Genomic DNA, 17,458 nt, shown 5'->3' with positions numbered 1-17,458 from the left:
TATGTACGAGAGTTGGCCGGCTTAGTTAGTGCAACCCCATGTAATGGAAGATTTTGATCTGTACACCAAAAGAATAAGTTACTGAAGGTGGTAACAAGGCAGCAAGATCTGAGCCCTTTCTGAATTTCTTTTCATACACAGCAGCATATTCTTTTTTTTTACAGCCTATTTAACACAAAGAAGAAAAAAAACCGGGGGGGAGCATTCTGGAATGGTGAAGGCTTTCCTTATTTGTTCTCAGATGTCTTCTTGTGCCCCTTAACCCAGCCAAAGGATTTGCTAATCTTTCAAAGTTACCAAGATGAAAAGATCTGACTTCCGCCATCTGCTCTCAAACCTTTCCATCACAACTCCTTGGACTTTCAGAAACCCCTTTTCCCCTCCTTCAAAATATTTTTCACAAAAAAAACTTTTTTTATGCTTTTCAAATAAGTGTTACCAAACTGCTCAAAGCTGACCAAATAACTTACTGCCATTTCATATTCCGACCATGACTTTTCAAAACTAAATCCTTCTTTCACCTACATGAGACAATGTAACAATCTTCCCACAACTGTCAGGGAACACAATCTGGCACAGCTAGGTCAGTGAGAAGACAGTGAGATGATGTATGCACCGTATACCACCAACATGCTCCATACATGTACGAGAGTTGGCCGGCTTAGTTAGTGCAAGTCTTTGAGCAATATTTGTCTTCTAACTAGTGCTCCCTTGGACAGGTGGCTGCTTAAAATAGATTCGATTGTAGGTCCAGAGACAAAAAGCAGCTACACAACATTCTATGACATGAGAGAGTGTTTGAGAAAAGTAAAGACACGTTTTGTTCAACGCTACCCTGTGATGGTAAATTTTGTATTTGAGGATGTATGTACCCTTATGTGTGTGTTGGTAAACTATTAAATAATTTCATGATGTGCATTTTATGCGACAGCAAAGAGCCTAACCAATGAACAACAAGCGCAGGTACCATCTGCCATGGGCAAAAGCATAATGCTCATACTAAGAAAGGACAGTTTTATATAGTGGAAAATATTTTTTTCCCTTCAACCATTGTTGTCCAGAAGTACCACTAATTCAGTCCCCGAGTCCTCGTTCTATCTAGAGAGACATAATGTAACAGTCTTCCCACAACTGTCACAGAACACAATCTGGCACAGCTAGGTCAGTGAGAAGACAGTGAGATGATGTACGCACCGTATACCACCAACATGCTCCATATATGTACGAGAGTTGGCCGGCTTAGTTAGTGCAACCCCATGTAATGGAAGATTTTGATCTGTACACTAAAAGAATAAGTTACTGAAGGTGGTAACAAGGCAGCAAGATCCAAGTCTTCTCAGAATTTTTTTTCATACACAGCAGCATAACATCCTTTTTTTGAACAACCAATCAAACAGACAATGAAAAAAAAAAAGGGGGGGGGGGGGGGGGGGCCTGAGAGGAAGCATTCTAGAATGGTGAAGGTTTTCCTTATTTGTTCTCAGACGTCTTCATCTGTCCCATAACCCAGCCAAGGGACTCCCTAATCTTTAAAAATTAGTTAGATAAAAAGATCTGACTTCCACCGTCTGCTCTCAAACCTTTCCATCACAACTCCTTGGACTTTCCGAAACCCCTTTTCCCCCTGAAAACATTTTTCATGCTAAAATGTTTTATCCTCATTTCAAAAAGCGCGTTACCAAACTGCTCAAAGCAGACCAAATAACGTACTGCTATTTCATATTTCGACCAAGAATCCCAAGACTTTTCAAAACTAAATCCTTCTTTCACCTACATGAGACAATGTAACAATGTTCCCACAACTGTCACAGAACACAATCTGGCACAGCTAGGTCAGTGAGAAGACAGTGAGATGATGTATGCACCGTATACCACCAACATGCTCCATAAATGTACGAGAGTTGGCCGGCTTAGTTAGTGCAACCCCATGTAATGGAAGATTTTGATCTGTACACCAAAAGAATAAGTTACTGAAGGTGGTAACAAGGCAGCAAGAAAAAAGAAAGGGGAGGAAACATTCTGGAATGGTGAATTCTTTCCTTATTTGTTCTCAGACATCTTCTTCTATCCCTTAACCCAGCCAAGAGACTCCCTAATCTTTAAAAATTACCAAGGTGAAAAGATCTGACATCCAGTGTCTGCTCTCAAACCTTTCCAATACATTGCAACCCCTTGGACTTTCAGAAACCCTTTTCTCCCTTGAAAACATTTTTCACGCTCATAATTTTTTTTACGCTTTTCAAATAAGCAGGTTGCCAAACTGCTCAAAGAAGACCAAATAACTTACTGCTATGTCATATTCCGACCAAGATTTTTCAAAACTAAATCCTTTCACCTACATGAGACAATGTAACAATCTTCCCACAACTGTCACAGAACACAATCTGGCACAGCTAGGTCAGTGAGAAGACAGTGAAATGATGTATGCACCGTATACCACCAACATGCTCCATACATGTACGAGAGTTGGCCGGCTTAGTTAGTGCAATCCCTTTGACAAAGGTAAAGAAGATATCAAATTGTGTTCCCATAATTCCCATTGACTTGGGAGTATAGCTTGGCTTTGGTGTATGGCCAAAAAGACACAAATTACAAAGCAACAAAAAAGTAGTACTTACCTGGGGCATTTCGCACCCAGGCGATAAAATGGTCAGGATTGTTTTTATAATGTACGACGGCCGTGACTTCATAGTGGTCTCCGTTGAAATCAAAGCTGAGTTCATCAAATCTGTTGTGTGGCAGACCTTTGACGAAATGCATCTGGACAAAATCTTGTAGCCTGAGACAAACAAATGAGGGAAAAAGCAATGTATCAGTGTCAAGAAAGACTGGAAACTGGCACCTCTTGCTTATTGTAACAGCATGACAAAAGGAGGCAATTATACAGGACCACATAACATTGTGCTATTTTATTTTAAAATCACATAAAAATATTACACAGAACTCACACAAATATGAAAATAAATACTACTGACCTTGACCCTTGACCATAAATCATGATTTTGACAAAAATGGCAAAAGAACACCATGGCTTCCCATGAAAACCACTGTTTTCACAGCCGTGCTTCACAGATTCTTTTTTTGTCAGTACAAAATTACTTGATGCAGAGTGTAAGTTTCCTGCCACGACTAAGCACATATTATGCCCAGCTCTACGAAGTGAACAGAAGACTACTTTCCTGTATGCACCGTATACCACCAATCTCCTTATTCAGAAAGGATTTGGCCGGCTTAGTTAGTGCAATCACCAACAACCGTATTTATATGGACTAACTAGCTACAATACAAAAAGCTAAAATGGAAACCAAATTTCCTATTTTCCACAAAATTATGGACAGAATTCAATTTCAATCTAACAAGCAAAGAATTAAATTGACAGGCCACAGAAATCTTTTTACCATGTACAAATTACCCCTGGTACATATCTTAAATACAAAGAGTATACGTGTATTAGAAAAAATTCGGGACCTGAAAATATGTTCGCAATGTGCGTGCTTGATGGTATACAAAAATGCAAGGCCTTTCCGAAGAAAACATTGACAACATGTTCAAATCACAAACAGGACTAACCCTTCAAATTTCATAACCATGCGCTGACTGGGCGCCTGGCACTCAAAGCAGTTCCTCTCGAAGTATGGCGTAGTCATGTTGAAATCTTCAGGAACTGCTGGGATTGTGGGGAGGATTTTGGAGTGACTGTCGTCTTGTGAATACCCACATTTTTCACACTGGGGGGGAGCAAGAAAATTTGTTTTTTTTAAATCACAGAGAAAGAAATCACAAAGCCAGGACATCTCAGTGGATTAACAGTGAACACAATAACATCTCACAGCAACTTCTCTAAATGATGTCCATGTTAGAGCAACCAATTTTTGAACATGTAACAGTTCCACAACACATACCTTGAACACACAGCTATATCTCTGCTACACGTATCCCTTGAACACACATCTAGTTCTCACAACACACATCTTGACCACACATCTAGTTCTCACAACACACAGCTATATCACAACACGTGCTTTGAACACACATCTAGTTCTCACAACACACAGCTATATCACAACACGTACCTTGAACACACATCTAGTTCTCACAACACACACAGCTATATCACAACACGTGCTTTGACCACACATCTAGTTCTCACAACACACAGCTATATCACAACACGTACCTTGACCACACATCTAGTTCTCACAACACACAGCTATATCACAACACGTACCTTGACCACACATCTAGTTCTCACAACACACAGCTATATCACAACACGTACCTTGAACACACATCTAGTTCTCACAACACGTACCTTGAACACGTAGCGGTAGTTCATGGTGAACATCTGCTTGATGATGGGCTTCTCCCTCACCAGCAGCGGCAGCACCAGCACGGGGCTGTTGTGTTTGCCCCGCTCACAGCGCAGTCGAGGCTGCAGGGCCTGCCAGATCTTCTCCCGCATGGCGTACAGGATGTTGATGGCTTTGCCGATCTCGTCCATGTTCTCCTTGCACACCAGCTTGGAGGTCTTGGGGTCCTGCATGGACACTGTGTTGCCAGCACCCGTCTGTAAGCCAGAGATTTCAGACCCTCCGTTCTTCTTCAGCAAATTCTGAAGTAATACCTGAATCAAACAGAAGAAAAACAAAAATTCAACAATGATGTACATGTTGATAGAGAAAACAAAGGAAGAAAACCCATTTAACCCAATGTTGGCCTTTCCTATATTTTACTTTACATTATACACATTATATATCAAATTGCACTTCAATAAAGCCACTTTTGAACAATGAGAAAAACAAAGGATCCAGACAATATCACCCTCAACAAGTACATTAATATCTGCTCAAATAAATTTGCAATGAGTAATTTTTTCCCCAACGCGCCTGCACAATACAAAAAAAAGGTCTTGTCTATAAGCCTGGAGCAGTGTAATGAATAGAAGCAACGATGAAAAAACAAGCGTAACCACTCCTCTCCACAAAGTTGAGAATACCTTTCCTTAAGATCTTGCCAAACCTCCACTGACCCAAGCTTGCCGATTGGCCTTGAGCAGTGTAATGAGCAAGGTGGAGGCCACAAAGTCATACTTCTACCCCTAACATCAGGAGTGACCTGTCTAGGACGTTCTACCACTAGTCTAAGCACTGACCAGAGCTTGCCGATTGGCCTTGAGCAGTGTGACGAGCAAGGTCGGTGCCACAAAGTCCCAGAAAACTGAGAACACTTCTACCCCTAACATCAGGAGTGACCTGTCTAGGACGTTCTACCACTAGTCTAAGCACTGACCAGAGCTTGCCAATTGGCCTTGAGCAGTGTGACGAGCAAGGTCGGGGCCACAAAGTCCCAGAAAACTGAGAACACTTCTACCCCTAACATCAGGAGTGACCTGTCCAGGACGTTCTACCACTAGTCTAAGCACTGACCAGAGCTTGCCGATTGGCCTTGAGCAGTGTGACGAGCAAGGTCGGGGCCACAAAGTCCCAGAAAACTGAGAACACTTCTACCCCTAACATCAGGAGTGACCTGTCTAGGATATTCTACCACTAGTCGAAGCACTCACCTGAGCTTGCCGATTGGCCTTGAGCAGTGTGATGAGCAAGGTGGAGGCCAGCTCGTGCGTGGGCTCCAGGTTGACCAGTGGCCGCAGCGTGGGTGAGTAGACCAGCATGATGAGCACCACGTCCATCCAGCACATGGCGTCCAGGTTCTGCCACTGGACAAACAGGTTGTCCTTGGACACCGTCATGGCCGGGGACACGTAGCCGCACTTCATCTCCGCGATCAGCTTGCTGCTGATAGACTCTTGAGGGCCTGACGAGGACGAGGAGGAGAGGTAAAGTCAGTGTTTAGTCTTAGTAAGAGTTACAAAAGCTATTTACTGTTTAACGTGGATAGCTAGAAATCATTGGGACCAGCCTCAGTAGTTCGATGGATATCTTACAAAGATGAAGGAAAAAAACCACAAAAAACGGGACCACGGGTACAGTTCAACTATTGCATGATTTCGAGTCTTCTGTGTTCGACCTATCCATCTCTGGAGAACTTTTGCACCCTAATGGTACTTTACTTTACTTTTCCGATCCAGCGGCCATTTGGGTTCAAGCCCTTCGGTCTGTCGATATGGCAAAGAATTTGCAGGTTTTAATCAGCTGTGCTTTGTCGCTGTATAGAGTATTTCCGATGTTTGGGGAGGCAGGTAGGTAGGTGCTACGCAGGTCACAAAGTGCTGGGCAGTTAAAGAGGTGGTGTGGTACTGTTTCATCCTGGCAGTCGCACAGCGGGCAGTCGGGTGGGGTATCCTTGCGGATCCTATTAAGGTAGGAATTTAGTGGTATGTGTTGTGTTCGTAGGCAGAAGATCGTGACTTGTACACCCTAATGGTATACATGAACACATAAACATTCATAAAACATCACATGATCTGACCATCTACACACACCAACAACTGGTCACCCACTGCCCCGCAAGCTACTTTTTAACTTCATTTATAGCGCCCTGCTCAAGGAAACTCCCCAACAGTCACCCTAATAAAAGTTATCGCCAACGCTGCTTAATGAAAATGGTTTTATAACCCGAGTTCACTCTGTTGTTGTTTTAACCTGAGTTCACTCTCAACTGGAGCCCCCTAGGTGTTTTCAAACAACAAAAACAATAAACCCTAATTCAAAGAAAATCACCTCCCTAAATATGAAAAGGCGGAAAGTAAAAAGAGGAAGGAGGCTAAAACTGTAATATATAACATAGCTGCAGGCTTTTTAAAAAAACATGTTAAGAGGGTGGGCTACTTTTCTCCAGACCATTCACACACATTTTGTTGCATCCAATACATCCATGATCAGTAGATAACTATGGTAAATAACAAAACTACAATAGATTTTATGGATTTTGTGTTCAATGTTTATTCACAAATCTAGTCTTGAAAGTTTACTTTTTTTTTAGCATTGACAAGTCTGTGAGGAGCTATACTAGAAAACAAAAAATGTATTTTCTGACGTGAAAACATCTGTATAATCAGACTGATGTAAACGTATTAAACAAGTTTTTCACATACTGGTTGACAGCCATGCATAGTTTTCCATAATGGAACACGCTCGTGGACAGCTACTAACCAGTGGCGCCTGCGTCCGTTTCGCTCACACGAAGCCCCGCGATGTCAGAGTTCACTGCATCGACACCCTCCTGTCCTTCACTCCCAGCTACCCTTCTGGTCACCATGGCAACCGGCCGGAACTCTTCCATGTCTGCATCCTGCGAGTTGCTGTCTGTGCTCGACGCCCCTCTCGCTTCAGGCAGGCTGGACGTGGAAGCTGAAGAACACAAGGTGTCCCGAATGAGGAAATAAATAAATCTCAGTTAATTCTTTTTTCTCTCGACACATTCTAGCACAATGCATAGGTCTGTTGCAGCATACAGGAGGCGTGTCCCTAACATACTTGTAATGTTGGATGTTACGGAGTTGGTGGGCGGGAGGAGGTTGTGGCGAGTCAGTACAAACAACACATTTGTGTCACGATGCTGTGGAATCAGGCGCTCGTCAGTTTTAGGGCAAGCAGAGTTATTGGTATCGTTTTGAAGCTTGTTCATTTATCTTGTTGTTGATGAAAATCGTATTCATCTATCTTGAATATAAAGTCCAAATTTTTTCAATTAAAAGTGGTAGGGGTTGCCTGGTTTCAGAAGTAAATTTAGCGAGAAAATGGTTGCCAAAGTTTGGTAAAACTTCCATAGTTTGAGAGTCCTCGGAAACTGAAAATGTACATTTTTTGGTGTCTTTAATCAATGTCTTTCGGTAACTAAACACAAGAATTACAATAAAATTGCCAAACCAGCAGAAAAGTGGCAGTTTCTTCGATTTCACCTCGTTTCCTCACATTTTACAAATCTTGCCTTCCCTTCAACCTAACCCAAAGCAGGGGACGTTACTGAATGGACGAAATCTTTTGACTTCCTGCGTAAGAACTGAGAAATCAGTCATCGTAGCAGGAGACAATAACTACCCACGACTTTTCAGTAGCGAGCCCAACATCCTAAGTACTAGACCAGGGCCGTGACAAACATAAAGCAAGCACTCACCCTGTCCGGCAGTGAGGTGGGAGAGCTCTGCCAGCATACTGAGGCCGCTCATGCTGTTATCGATGGAGAAGCCACTGGTGCCTGCCACCATGGAGCTCGCACTCGTCGACACCTGAGGGGTCGACTGAAGCAGCTGCTGTTGTTGCTGTTGCTGCGTCTCTAGGCTGGACATATCTTGCTGCTGCTGCTGTTGTTGTTGCTGCTGAGCCGTAGCTTCGTCCGTCATCCCAGCCGAAGCCGAGTCCATAACAGACGTGATGATCTGCCCGTCTTCGCTCTGTGTGTAGTAAACCTGTTGGCCGGGAACCATCGTCTGATTGGCGTCCATGATGGTGCGGATGATGCGGCCGCTAGAGTCCTGCATGTACACAAACTGTTTGCCCGGCGGGGCCACGTCGTTGGCCGACTGCGCCGAATCGATGGGCGTCAGCTGGCCGTTCAGATCGTGTGCGTAAATCACTTGCTGCTGCTCTTCCTGCTGGGTCTCAGCGACCTCCTGCTGGACGGCCTGCTGTTGTTGCTCCGTCTCCTGCTGCTGCTCCATGAGCACGCCCCCCGAGCTGACGATGGTGGTCTCCAGCTGACCGTCCGCCTTCATGCACTGTTTGTACACAATCGAGTCAGAGTAGGCGGAGATATCGTTGGGGTCAATGATGGACGTGACGATTTCCCCGGAGGCGTCCGTCATCTGGATGAAGTACACGGAATCCGACACGGCTTGCGACGGCACCTCTGGCTGCTGGCTCTCGGAATACTGAACCTGCTGCTGCTGCTCAGCCGCTGATGAGGCAGCCACAGCTTCACTCGAGGTCAATTGCTCGGGAAAACCAACGGCAGCTTGCTCATCTGTACTGACCATTTCTACCTGAGGTTGTTCCTGTTGATCGGAAGTAACAGCCAGAGATTCCTGACTTACCGCTGGCTCTTCTACGGCCATAGGTTCTTGTGTGCCCACAGACTCCTCCGTCGTAGTGGGCTCAGAATCCACGACTGGAACTTCAGGAGTCACAGTTCCCTCCAAAGCCATACCGGGCTCCTGAGTCACAACAGGTTCTTCCTGGCTCACTACAGGTTCTTCCGGACCCACAACAGGTTCTTCTTGAGTCACCATATGCTCTTCTTGAGTCACCATAGGTTCTTCTTGTGTCACCATATGCTCTTCTTGAGCAGCCATGGGTTCTTCTTGAGTGACCATGGCTTCCTCTGGAGTCACCACAGGCTCTTCTCGAATCTCCACAGCCTCTGCCTGAGTCACAACAGGTCCTTCCTCGGTTAGAGTGGGCTCTCCAGCAGCACCTGTCTCCGCGGCAACTTGTTCTGGTTCAGCTTGTGACATTGTCAAAGTCTCCAGTAACAACTGTTGCCCTGAGGAGGACTCCTGTGCTTCTGCACACTCTTGCCCCACAGTCGATTCCTCAGCTGCTAAAGACGCTGCTTCTTCAAGCGGAGATTCCTGCAGTGTCAAACCCTCCCCTGCTGAAGATCCCGGCAAGGGGGAAGACTCGAAGTCCGTTGCGACGGCCGGAACTTCAATGTTAGCAGGTGGTGCGTCACAGGGTTCCTCAGCAGCCTGGAAGAAACCACTCTCTGCCGCAATGTCTGCAGTCTCTGTCACCGTAGACGACATGGCGGTCATCGCCTCACTGGCCACGACACTGCTGCTGTCTACATCCGCCATTATCCTGCTGCCGCTGGTGCTGTCTCCGGTGGTGGTGACCAGACTAGAGTCAATGGCCGACGACACAAGCAGCTCCGTGGCGGTGGTGGAGCCAATCGCATCCGTCGAGGTGGATGACGCTTCCCCCGCAGGGTCTGCCTCTGTGGTGCTGACCGCGTCATAAGCTGAACTGCCCGCAGCTGTGCCGGATACATTGGCACTGCTTTCATGCTGCCCCGTCGCTGTGAAGCTCTGAGACGAAGCAGACGCGAATGCCGCAAAAGCGCTCTGAAACCCGTTGTTGAAGGAGGACGCAGAGTTTGTGGCTGTAAACGTGCTGTGTTTTGAGGAGGGAGCCTGGCCCTCTTCTGGCGGGGGACTCACGGTGCCATCTTTGAAGCCATCGAGAGAGTCGGAGATGTCCATGGACGTGGACTCCACGGGCTCCGGCAACTGCAGATTGTCTGAGGCATCCGTGACGGCCTCGTTATCGGCCAGGTCCTCATTGTCCGCGGTGGTGCTGGACACCTCGCCACCGGTGTTGTCAGATGCCGATTCAGATGACGTCTGGTTGGCACTGTCTGAAGCCACGCCTGGCGCTGGTGGAAGAGACGAAGTGGCTGTACCTTCTGTGAGCGAGGCCATATTCCCCCCACCATCATTCACTGCAGGGGATTCCTGCTCTGAGGGATTCTCTTGGTTCAAATTCCCAGTTACTGGCATTTTGTAGCTTACCTTGCTATAGGGAAAATAAGAAAATCATGATCAACAAAGCAGTGCAAGTTCATGTGTGCAACGCATGCAGTCTCTTCACATATCCAAAAACTCCTTCCCATCAAAGTTCACAAAATCCGAATGGATCATGCTTGTGGAGACACAATCTGCATGTCCTTCCCCTTCACTTGGTCCAAACAAGTCCTGTAAATTGAAATCTGAATCCACACAATCGCTCTCGGCGAAGGCTTCTCCCTGGACAGTGCCCTGTTCAAAGTTGTCAGAGCTTACAGGGTCAGATGTTTTATTCTTCGTACCTGCTGAAGTCACTGGCCTCGAAATCTCTGCAGGTCTGATCAGTAATGGAGAGCTACTGTTTGCCAGAGCCGCGTTGATAGCTTGAATGTGAGAATTGATGGCCTCTATGTGAGCTTTCAGTTGACTGGGATCTTGGACAGCGCCTACTGATGGCAACTGAAGAGACGACAGACTCTGCTGGGCACTTTGGCTTTTCAGCAGCGCATCCAACGTGCCAACAGGGGTGACCTCGAAATCAAAGCCACCGTTGGTTGTAGCGGGTGCAGCAACACCACCCCTTGCCTGTTCCTCAAGACGGTCCCCTTGAGAGGTTGGCCCTTGGCTGCTGACACGGATATCCCCAGACGGAGTGAGTCGGGAACTTTGCTTTTTCCCACCGACAGGATTTAACACCACAGACGAAGACTTTGCCCCAGGTGCTTTAGCTATCTGCACTTTGAGCTCGCCGCTGACTATCTTGTTGAGAGTGTCCGGAGTGACCACTATTTTCCTCACTTTTTTCCCTCTCACCACTTCGCAACTGCCAGAAGGGGAGGAAGGCCTGGAGTAAGATGACCCACTGCTACTGGACTGAGAGTCGGAATCCAAACTACTTCCTCTACGTTTTGCAGGCCGAGAGCTTTGCGATGAACTGACAGGGTCTCCCCTCTCACGAGAACGCACGGGTAACAGTTGTTTCCCAACACCAGAACGACTGCTGCTTCGTGGTAGGAATGACTGTTGAACTCTCCCCTGTCTTCGATCCTCGATTCTTTTTGTTTCGAACGAGGAGAAGATATGAGCGTGTCCACAAAGAAATGGTGCAACAGGTATAATAGATTTGTGCTCTTTAACCTCCGACACCGCCTCAGAAGCAGCCGGTACGGGAGAGTCTATGGATTTCCTTACAGATGAAACAGACACTGATGAACCAGTAGCTGCAATTGAGAGTGCAGACGTGCCGGGCCTATCACCTTGACGATAATGCTTCAATGCCGGTGTGCTTGATCGTGACTGAAAAGCCAAGTCAGATTTAACTTGTAGCACAGGCGCACTGCACACAGAGTTCACTGATGATGCTGATGAGCGAGAAGACAAAGAGCTGAATTTCCTCCTCGAAGAAGGGGTAGGAATTTCCGAGATGCTCCTTTTCACGACTAAGCTCTCCCAGTTGGACGATGGCATAAATGTGCACTGAAAGACAAAATTACAAAAAATTATTTTAAAACAGAGAAAATTTGATTTTTCAAAAATAACCTTCAAGCCACTTTTCTTAGAAATGCATTATCCACCACTTAAAGGTGACCTACATACGAGCACTTAAACAATTCCAGAAACTACTAACAAACAATTACACTGTCAGTTCATAACTGAGACAGGGAAAGGACGACAGCTGTAGAACTCTTTCACCTCACTGGCCAACGGGTCAAAGCTACACACTGTATCAATATCATATCAAGTGATTTCGAATACTTTTGTCGTGACAAATTAATTCTCTAGAACTTTATTCGGTATTAAAAACCCACTTCATCTTCCAGTCATCACCACTGCTCACAATAATAATATATGACACTTATAGAGCACTCAACCCTGATTAAAGAACACAGGCTTTGAGCATTTTACAAATACAATAGTTGCAACCAAACACTGCATTGTTTTCTACTTAAAAATATATATACCTCATGAATATAAAACAAAATTGACTTACGCTGATAACTGAATGAATTTAAAGATCAGATCCCTTTATCAATAAAACAATCCATCATCTTTATGAAATCTTCCCATAAATTTATTATTTTTAAACGGCACTCACGTCCACATTTTTGCACATCCACAGGGCTTCTTCGTCATTCAGCTGAAACAGGTGTAGTGGGCTGTGAACACCCTGCAGGGCACACTTTTGACACGTCTTCTTCTTCGATAATGAGGAATGGTCAACAGTCTGAAACAAAAGCAAGACATTTACAATAAGAAAATGAGCGTTTTACACAAGAGACAAATAATGACTTGAAGGTCACAAAGTTGATGCTAAAGAGAACCAGCCTCAATACATCACCTCTCCATATGCTGTCACCACCACACAAACCTTGCTATATCCATATCGCAGCAATTGAAGTTCATATACTAATATACATATCTACTAACATCATCAGTTGGAAAACCTACCATTGAGCAAGACAGACTTGCCTAGCTCACACATCTGATATCAGTACAATCCCAGATCTGACACAGAAATTGGTTAAGACTCAACAAAATGTACCGATGTTATACATTAGGCAGAAATCCAGACACATCGCTAGTCATTATCTCCAGGCAGTTTTAGTGTAGAGCTAAAAACGCATACCTACTGGTTCCAAATAAATAAAAAGAATTATTTTTGAAAACCAACCAAGGGTTGTCCACCCGTAGAAGATGCTGAACCTACAAACCAAACTTTACCAGAAAAAAACTTTCGCCACTTTGAATTTAGTATACTGGTATTCGGGTAGAAACGCAATCCAGAGACTGCAAATACAATTCAGAACATAATATCCACAACTTTCTTAGATAAAAAAAAGGTTCCCATCAGAACTTTGATGCCCTTTCGAAACCTTTTATCAAAAACAAATGGTACAGCTACAAAGTAGACTACACACAATGCAAAACAGTTTCAAATTGTTTAAAACCAACCCTGATTAACTTCGCTAGGCAAGTCTGTTTTCAAAACTTCAAACCATTGCAACGTGTGAAATTGCTTTTGCATTACTTGTAAACAACAGTTTAAAAACAGCAGCCAACATAAAATTTGGAAACTCATATTACTAGCAAGCTGTCCCTTTTCACGACAAGCAACAGCCTCTATATATCCATCGGGTTGTAAGGCTTACATTACTTACCTCTCTCAATCCATTCACTACAACATGATGTAAGCAACAAAACAAACAGAACACTCAACACAAAATACATCTATACACGTATGTCTAGCATAAAATCTGTAAGTACCACAGAAATGGAAACTCAAACACATGTAAACAATAAAATGTTTTCCCCATAAAAATCTTGTTTCCAGTAGTGCAACCAATGTTAATTCAAGTCAAAACAAATACCAATTTTTTAAAAAGACAGGTTTTATCCAATATCAAAAGAAAACATACAAACATGAAACATAACACTGTCTTCAAAATGAAAACAATTTACCACCCTATCATTTCCCCAACATTATCCTTCCAATATCAATTCACCGAGACAAAACGTGAACAAAACAAAACAAAACAGACACGGACAGTGTGCGTCTGCGTGAGGAGACACCACACAAAGATAGCGAAGAAGTCAAATGCAATGCCTTTTTTAACACCGCTCTTTTGCGGCTGAAGGGTATAGCTGGTTTCTTTGCCCAAGAGACAGAATCACCACCATTCATAATTCTACACCTGCAAGCAAAGACATTGCAAATAACACATCATAAGCATCATCATCATCTTTATGAGCTGACAGGAACATCACAACCACTTGTGCCACCAGCAAAATACGCTCTGCTGCATCAGAACTGCCATTTGCTGCTTTAACACAAGATGTGGTCCAAGGAGAGAATCCTCTCGCAAATACTCACATTTAACCCCTGCTCATTTCAGTTTCAGGAGAAACATCATCAGTTGCAGAGATTCACAAAAAAGACAAAAAAATAGAAACCTACAAGATAGCAAATGAAAAACTTTTAAACACAACTAAACTTTCACCTATATAGACGCATAATAATTGATCAGTTATAAACTGTATTTTTCTCCATAGACATTATTCATAATTTGGTTGATTAAAACACATAAATTAAACAGCTGAACAATAATTACATAAATTTATACAATGTTTTATTTTAAATAATTACACAAGAATACTTTAAATATCTTTAACTGAAATTTTCTGCAACAATCTCAATATAACGACATGAAACAGCTTTAATCACAATTTACATTGTGCTACACATTCAGTCACAAAAACCAGTCCTTTCAAATGTCGTTTTCCGAAATAAGACAACCTCTATGGCCAAAAACAAAACGAAGTAACTATTTCTCCCAACGTTAGGGAAAATAAAGATGAACGCTATTTCTCCGCACGGTTTCCGATCTCGAGATTTTTGGGTTATTTGCGAGATTTAGGCGTCATCCTTTCATTCTGCCATTTTACGAGGACTGGGAAGAAGCATTTTTTGCATCAAATTCAATTTCTAGAGCTACAGATTTTTAAATATCTGAATATTGAGATACTTCAGTTGTGGTTGGGGCAATGTTACCTGATTGAAAATACCTTCAAAAGGAACTGCGAGAAAACAAGACTGCTCCACCTTGGCAGTAACCTATTTTGCATTTAGTCACCCAGCAAAAAGTAAAATCCTTCATGTAAAAAAATCCCTCCACCCCGGTTCACACCTTACACACACTCACACAGGCCATTCCATTCGCTTAAATCTCGAGGACGGAAATAAGAGTTGAAGTTTATTTTCCAGAACGTTCTGAGAAATAGAGCCGGCCAAAACAAAACGCTGTCTGTAAACAAGTGCCACTACAACAAAAATAGAGACAAATTAGCCTAGGCCTTCTTATCATTCATTATCTGAACAAAGATAGGGCCTAACTCTTGAGCGAGAAAAAAAAAAGGCTGACCAAACAAAGTCAGCAGAGCTGAGGGTAAGAACCTACCTCTACAGTACAGTCCACAGTAGCCATTGAAAAACAAAATCAATATCATAAGTTTGTTATCCAGCGAAGCATGACTCCTGACAACCTTTTCTTCTCATTTTCTTCAAGTGCAACATAAAAAAACTATTCCTACTCCTTATCAAGACAAAACTTTGCAAAAACTTGGAACAACTGTGGATACCCCTATCATGAACACAACAAGCTATCATCACTACACCTTTCGGAATTAACACCAGTCCAAGGCAAGAGAATAATTGCACTGGTACTAAGATTGGGGTGGACTTGGTGGCTATCATTCTCAGTTGTAATCAGATCCCTATCTATGCTGCAACATAATCATGTCACCTTTTTGATGAGCAAGGAGGGCCTGCCTAAAAAGCAAAGAAAGCTGGTGAGTGCAACCTAGATCTACAGTGCAGACTGCCATAGATATAGAATCTAGATGTTGATTAGCGGCATGACTGCAACTGCTATTGGCATTTTTTTAAAACTTTTGGATGGAGTCAGTGTAATCAGGAGTGCATGTTTCTTTCTCTGACTGCGAATGTAGAAAGATGGTGTTTACGGCATGCTCATTACAGGTACCCTCACTCCTCTGTCTCTAACCAAATTATAAAATAATCTTACCCAGGTGCCAAAAGGAACAAATTCAAAATTAAGAAAAGAGCTCTGGGCCTGGGCACAGCAATGGTAAATCAATGTCCTCACTTTTAAAGTAGCCTACAATCCTACAACTCAAACAAAAACAAATCAGAAATCCCTCCCCCCAGTCCTAAACCAAACCTCATCAACTTCTAGATCTGGCAATTGCATAAGAATGAAGGAATGAAGAAACAAACTTAATAATAGATCTCCAACAATTTGTTAAAACTGTAGCACACGTTACAGTCCAATTGGAAGAATCCTTCGATCTATGTAACGAGACAGAAGTACTTGTTCCCTAACACTAACAGCTTAGCCCAGAAGATCAAGCCAATGAAGGCCCAGCAGATCATAATCATGTGTGAAAGAAGATGGGATAAGTCCCAAGAAAAACAGGCCAGTAAGAATGAACTTGTCTCTCTTGCTGATTTCATGTTAGTAATTAATACAACCAACAACAAAACTAAGCTTGAAGGAGAGTTTGAAACAATTCTGCAACAATCCAAGCACTCGACCTAAGCCATTCATCGCTGAAAAGAGGACTCAACTCTTCACATTTTGCCGGAATTGGTACACTTGTCGATAAAGACGCTTGGGCATAATTCTACAACATGCATGCGTTTAGAGGTTAATGCAGATGCTACAAATTACAATAAACATTTATATCAAAGGAAATATTATATTTACCATTCCTACGGGCCGGACAGACTAAAACCGCCCGATTATTCGCTGATTCAGAGGTGTAAATAGCGAGGCATGGCGCCGCCATGTTATGCGCAGACAAAACGATAAATGGCATTGTGGGTCCTGAAAAATTCATTTGGTCTTTATATTTCACAAAAAATAAATACATTTTATTGCCAATTATAAGCAACAAACTACAATTAAATTCATAATAAATCACTAAAATAAAATATAAAATATAAAAATAAAAATGTACACAAGTGACGCGCATTTATCGCGTGGTCGAGGAGCATTCATGCTAAATACCGAGACGTTCCAAAAACCATTTATTTCGTTTCAAGAGGAGGCCTAACGGTTTTGAAGTTTGCCGAGGGGTCGCAAATCCTCATTTCATTCTATTTACCGAAAGTCAAAGCTATCCAGCCGCCTCTCTACAAAGATCTTTGTACCCTCTCCAATAATGGGACGTTTTATTTATCTGAGAAAGCCTCAAAACGTTTGAGTTCAACCTATAACTAGCTCTTGGCGTGCTGAAGCGTCTGTTGATATTCCGTGATCATTTTGGGGTTCTTTAGAAAATAAAAATATAACGGAGCCATTGCCAAAGCAATTTAAAATCCGCGCAACAAAGAATGCATTTTGAGGCGGAGGGGGCGTTCTCGCGCGCGAAATTGTGTGCTTGCGTTTCTGTATATGTATGTGTGTGAGAGGGAGA

General features: G+C 43.3%; 2 protein-coding genes across 2 annotated transcripts in view; both read right to left on the bottom strand.

Moving 5' to 3' along the window:
* Nucleotides 1–10,542, bottom strand: part of LOC101852694 — a 28,690-nt gene extending 18,148 nt beyond the window's left edge. The window contains exons 1-6 of the mRNA XM_005099686.3: nucleotides 8,077–10,542; nucleotides 7,113–7,310; nucleotides 5,564–5,814; nucleotides 4,313–4,624; nucleotides 3,571–3,728; nucleotides 2,619–2,779 (exon numbers count right to left, since the gene is read on the bottom strand). Of these exons, the coding sequence (XP_005099743.1) occupies nucleotides 2,619–2,779; nucleotides 3,571–3,728; nucleotides 4,313–4,624; nucleotides 5,564–5,814; nucleotides 7,113–7,310; nucleotides 8,077–10,456 (3,460 nt within the window). The 5' untranslated portion in view covers nucleotides 10,457–10,542. The remainder of the gene's footprint in view (nucleotides 1–2,618; nucleotides 2,780–3,570; nucleotides 3,729–4,312; nucleotides 4,625–5,563; nucleotides 5,815–7,112; nucleotides 7,311–8,076) is intronic.
* Nucleotides 10,456–16,840, bottom strand: LOC101852930. The gene is made up of 3 exons (XM_005099688.3): nucleotides 16,747–16,840; nucleotides 12,558–12,686; nucleotides 10,456–11,938 (listed from the first exon to the last, which is right to left on the bottom strand). Exons 1-3 carry the CDS (start codon nucleotides 16,747–16,749, stop codon nucleotides 10,544–10,546), a joined length of 1,527 nt encoding a protein of 508 aa, XP_005099745.1. The 5' UTR covers nucleotides 16,750–16,840; the 3' UTR covers nucleotides 10,456–10,543.
* Nucleotides 16,841–17,458: the final 618 nt, after the last annotated feature.

The sequence above is a fragment of the Aplysia californica genome, unplaced genomic scaffold, assembly GCF_000002075.1.
Source record: "Aplysia californica isolate F4 #8 unplaced genomic scaffold, AplCal3.0 scaffold00222, whole genome shotgun sequence".
Lineage (NCBI taxonomy): Eukaryota > Metazoa > Mollusca > Gastropoda > Aplysiida > Aplysiidae > Aplysia > Aplysia californica.
The sequence above is the reverse complement of the archived record's forward strand: the minus strand, read 5'-3'. Positions and strand labels throughout refer to the sequence as shown.

Excerpts from the sequence above, each read along its gene's own strand:
- LOC101852930 (XM_005099688.3), bottom strand. Across the intron at positions 11,939-12,557 it reads GGATGTGCAAAAATGTGGAC|TGCACATTTATGCCATCGTC; the intron begins GTGAGTGCCGTT and ends TTTGTCTTTCAG.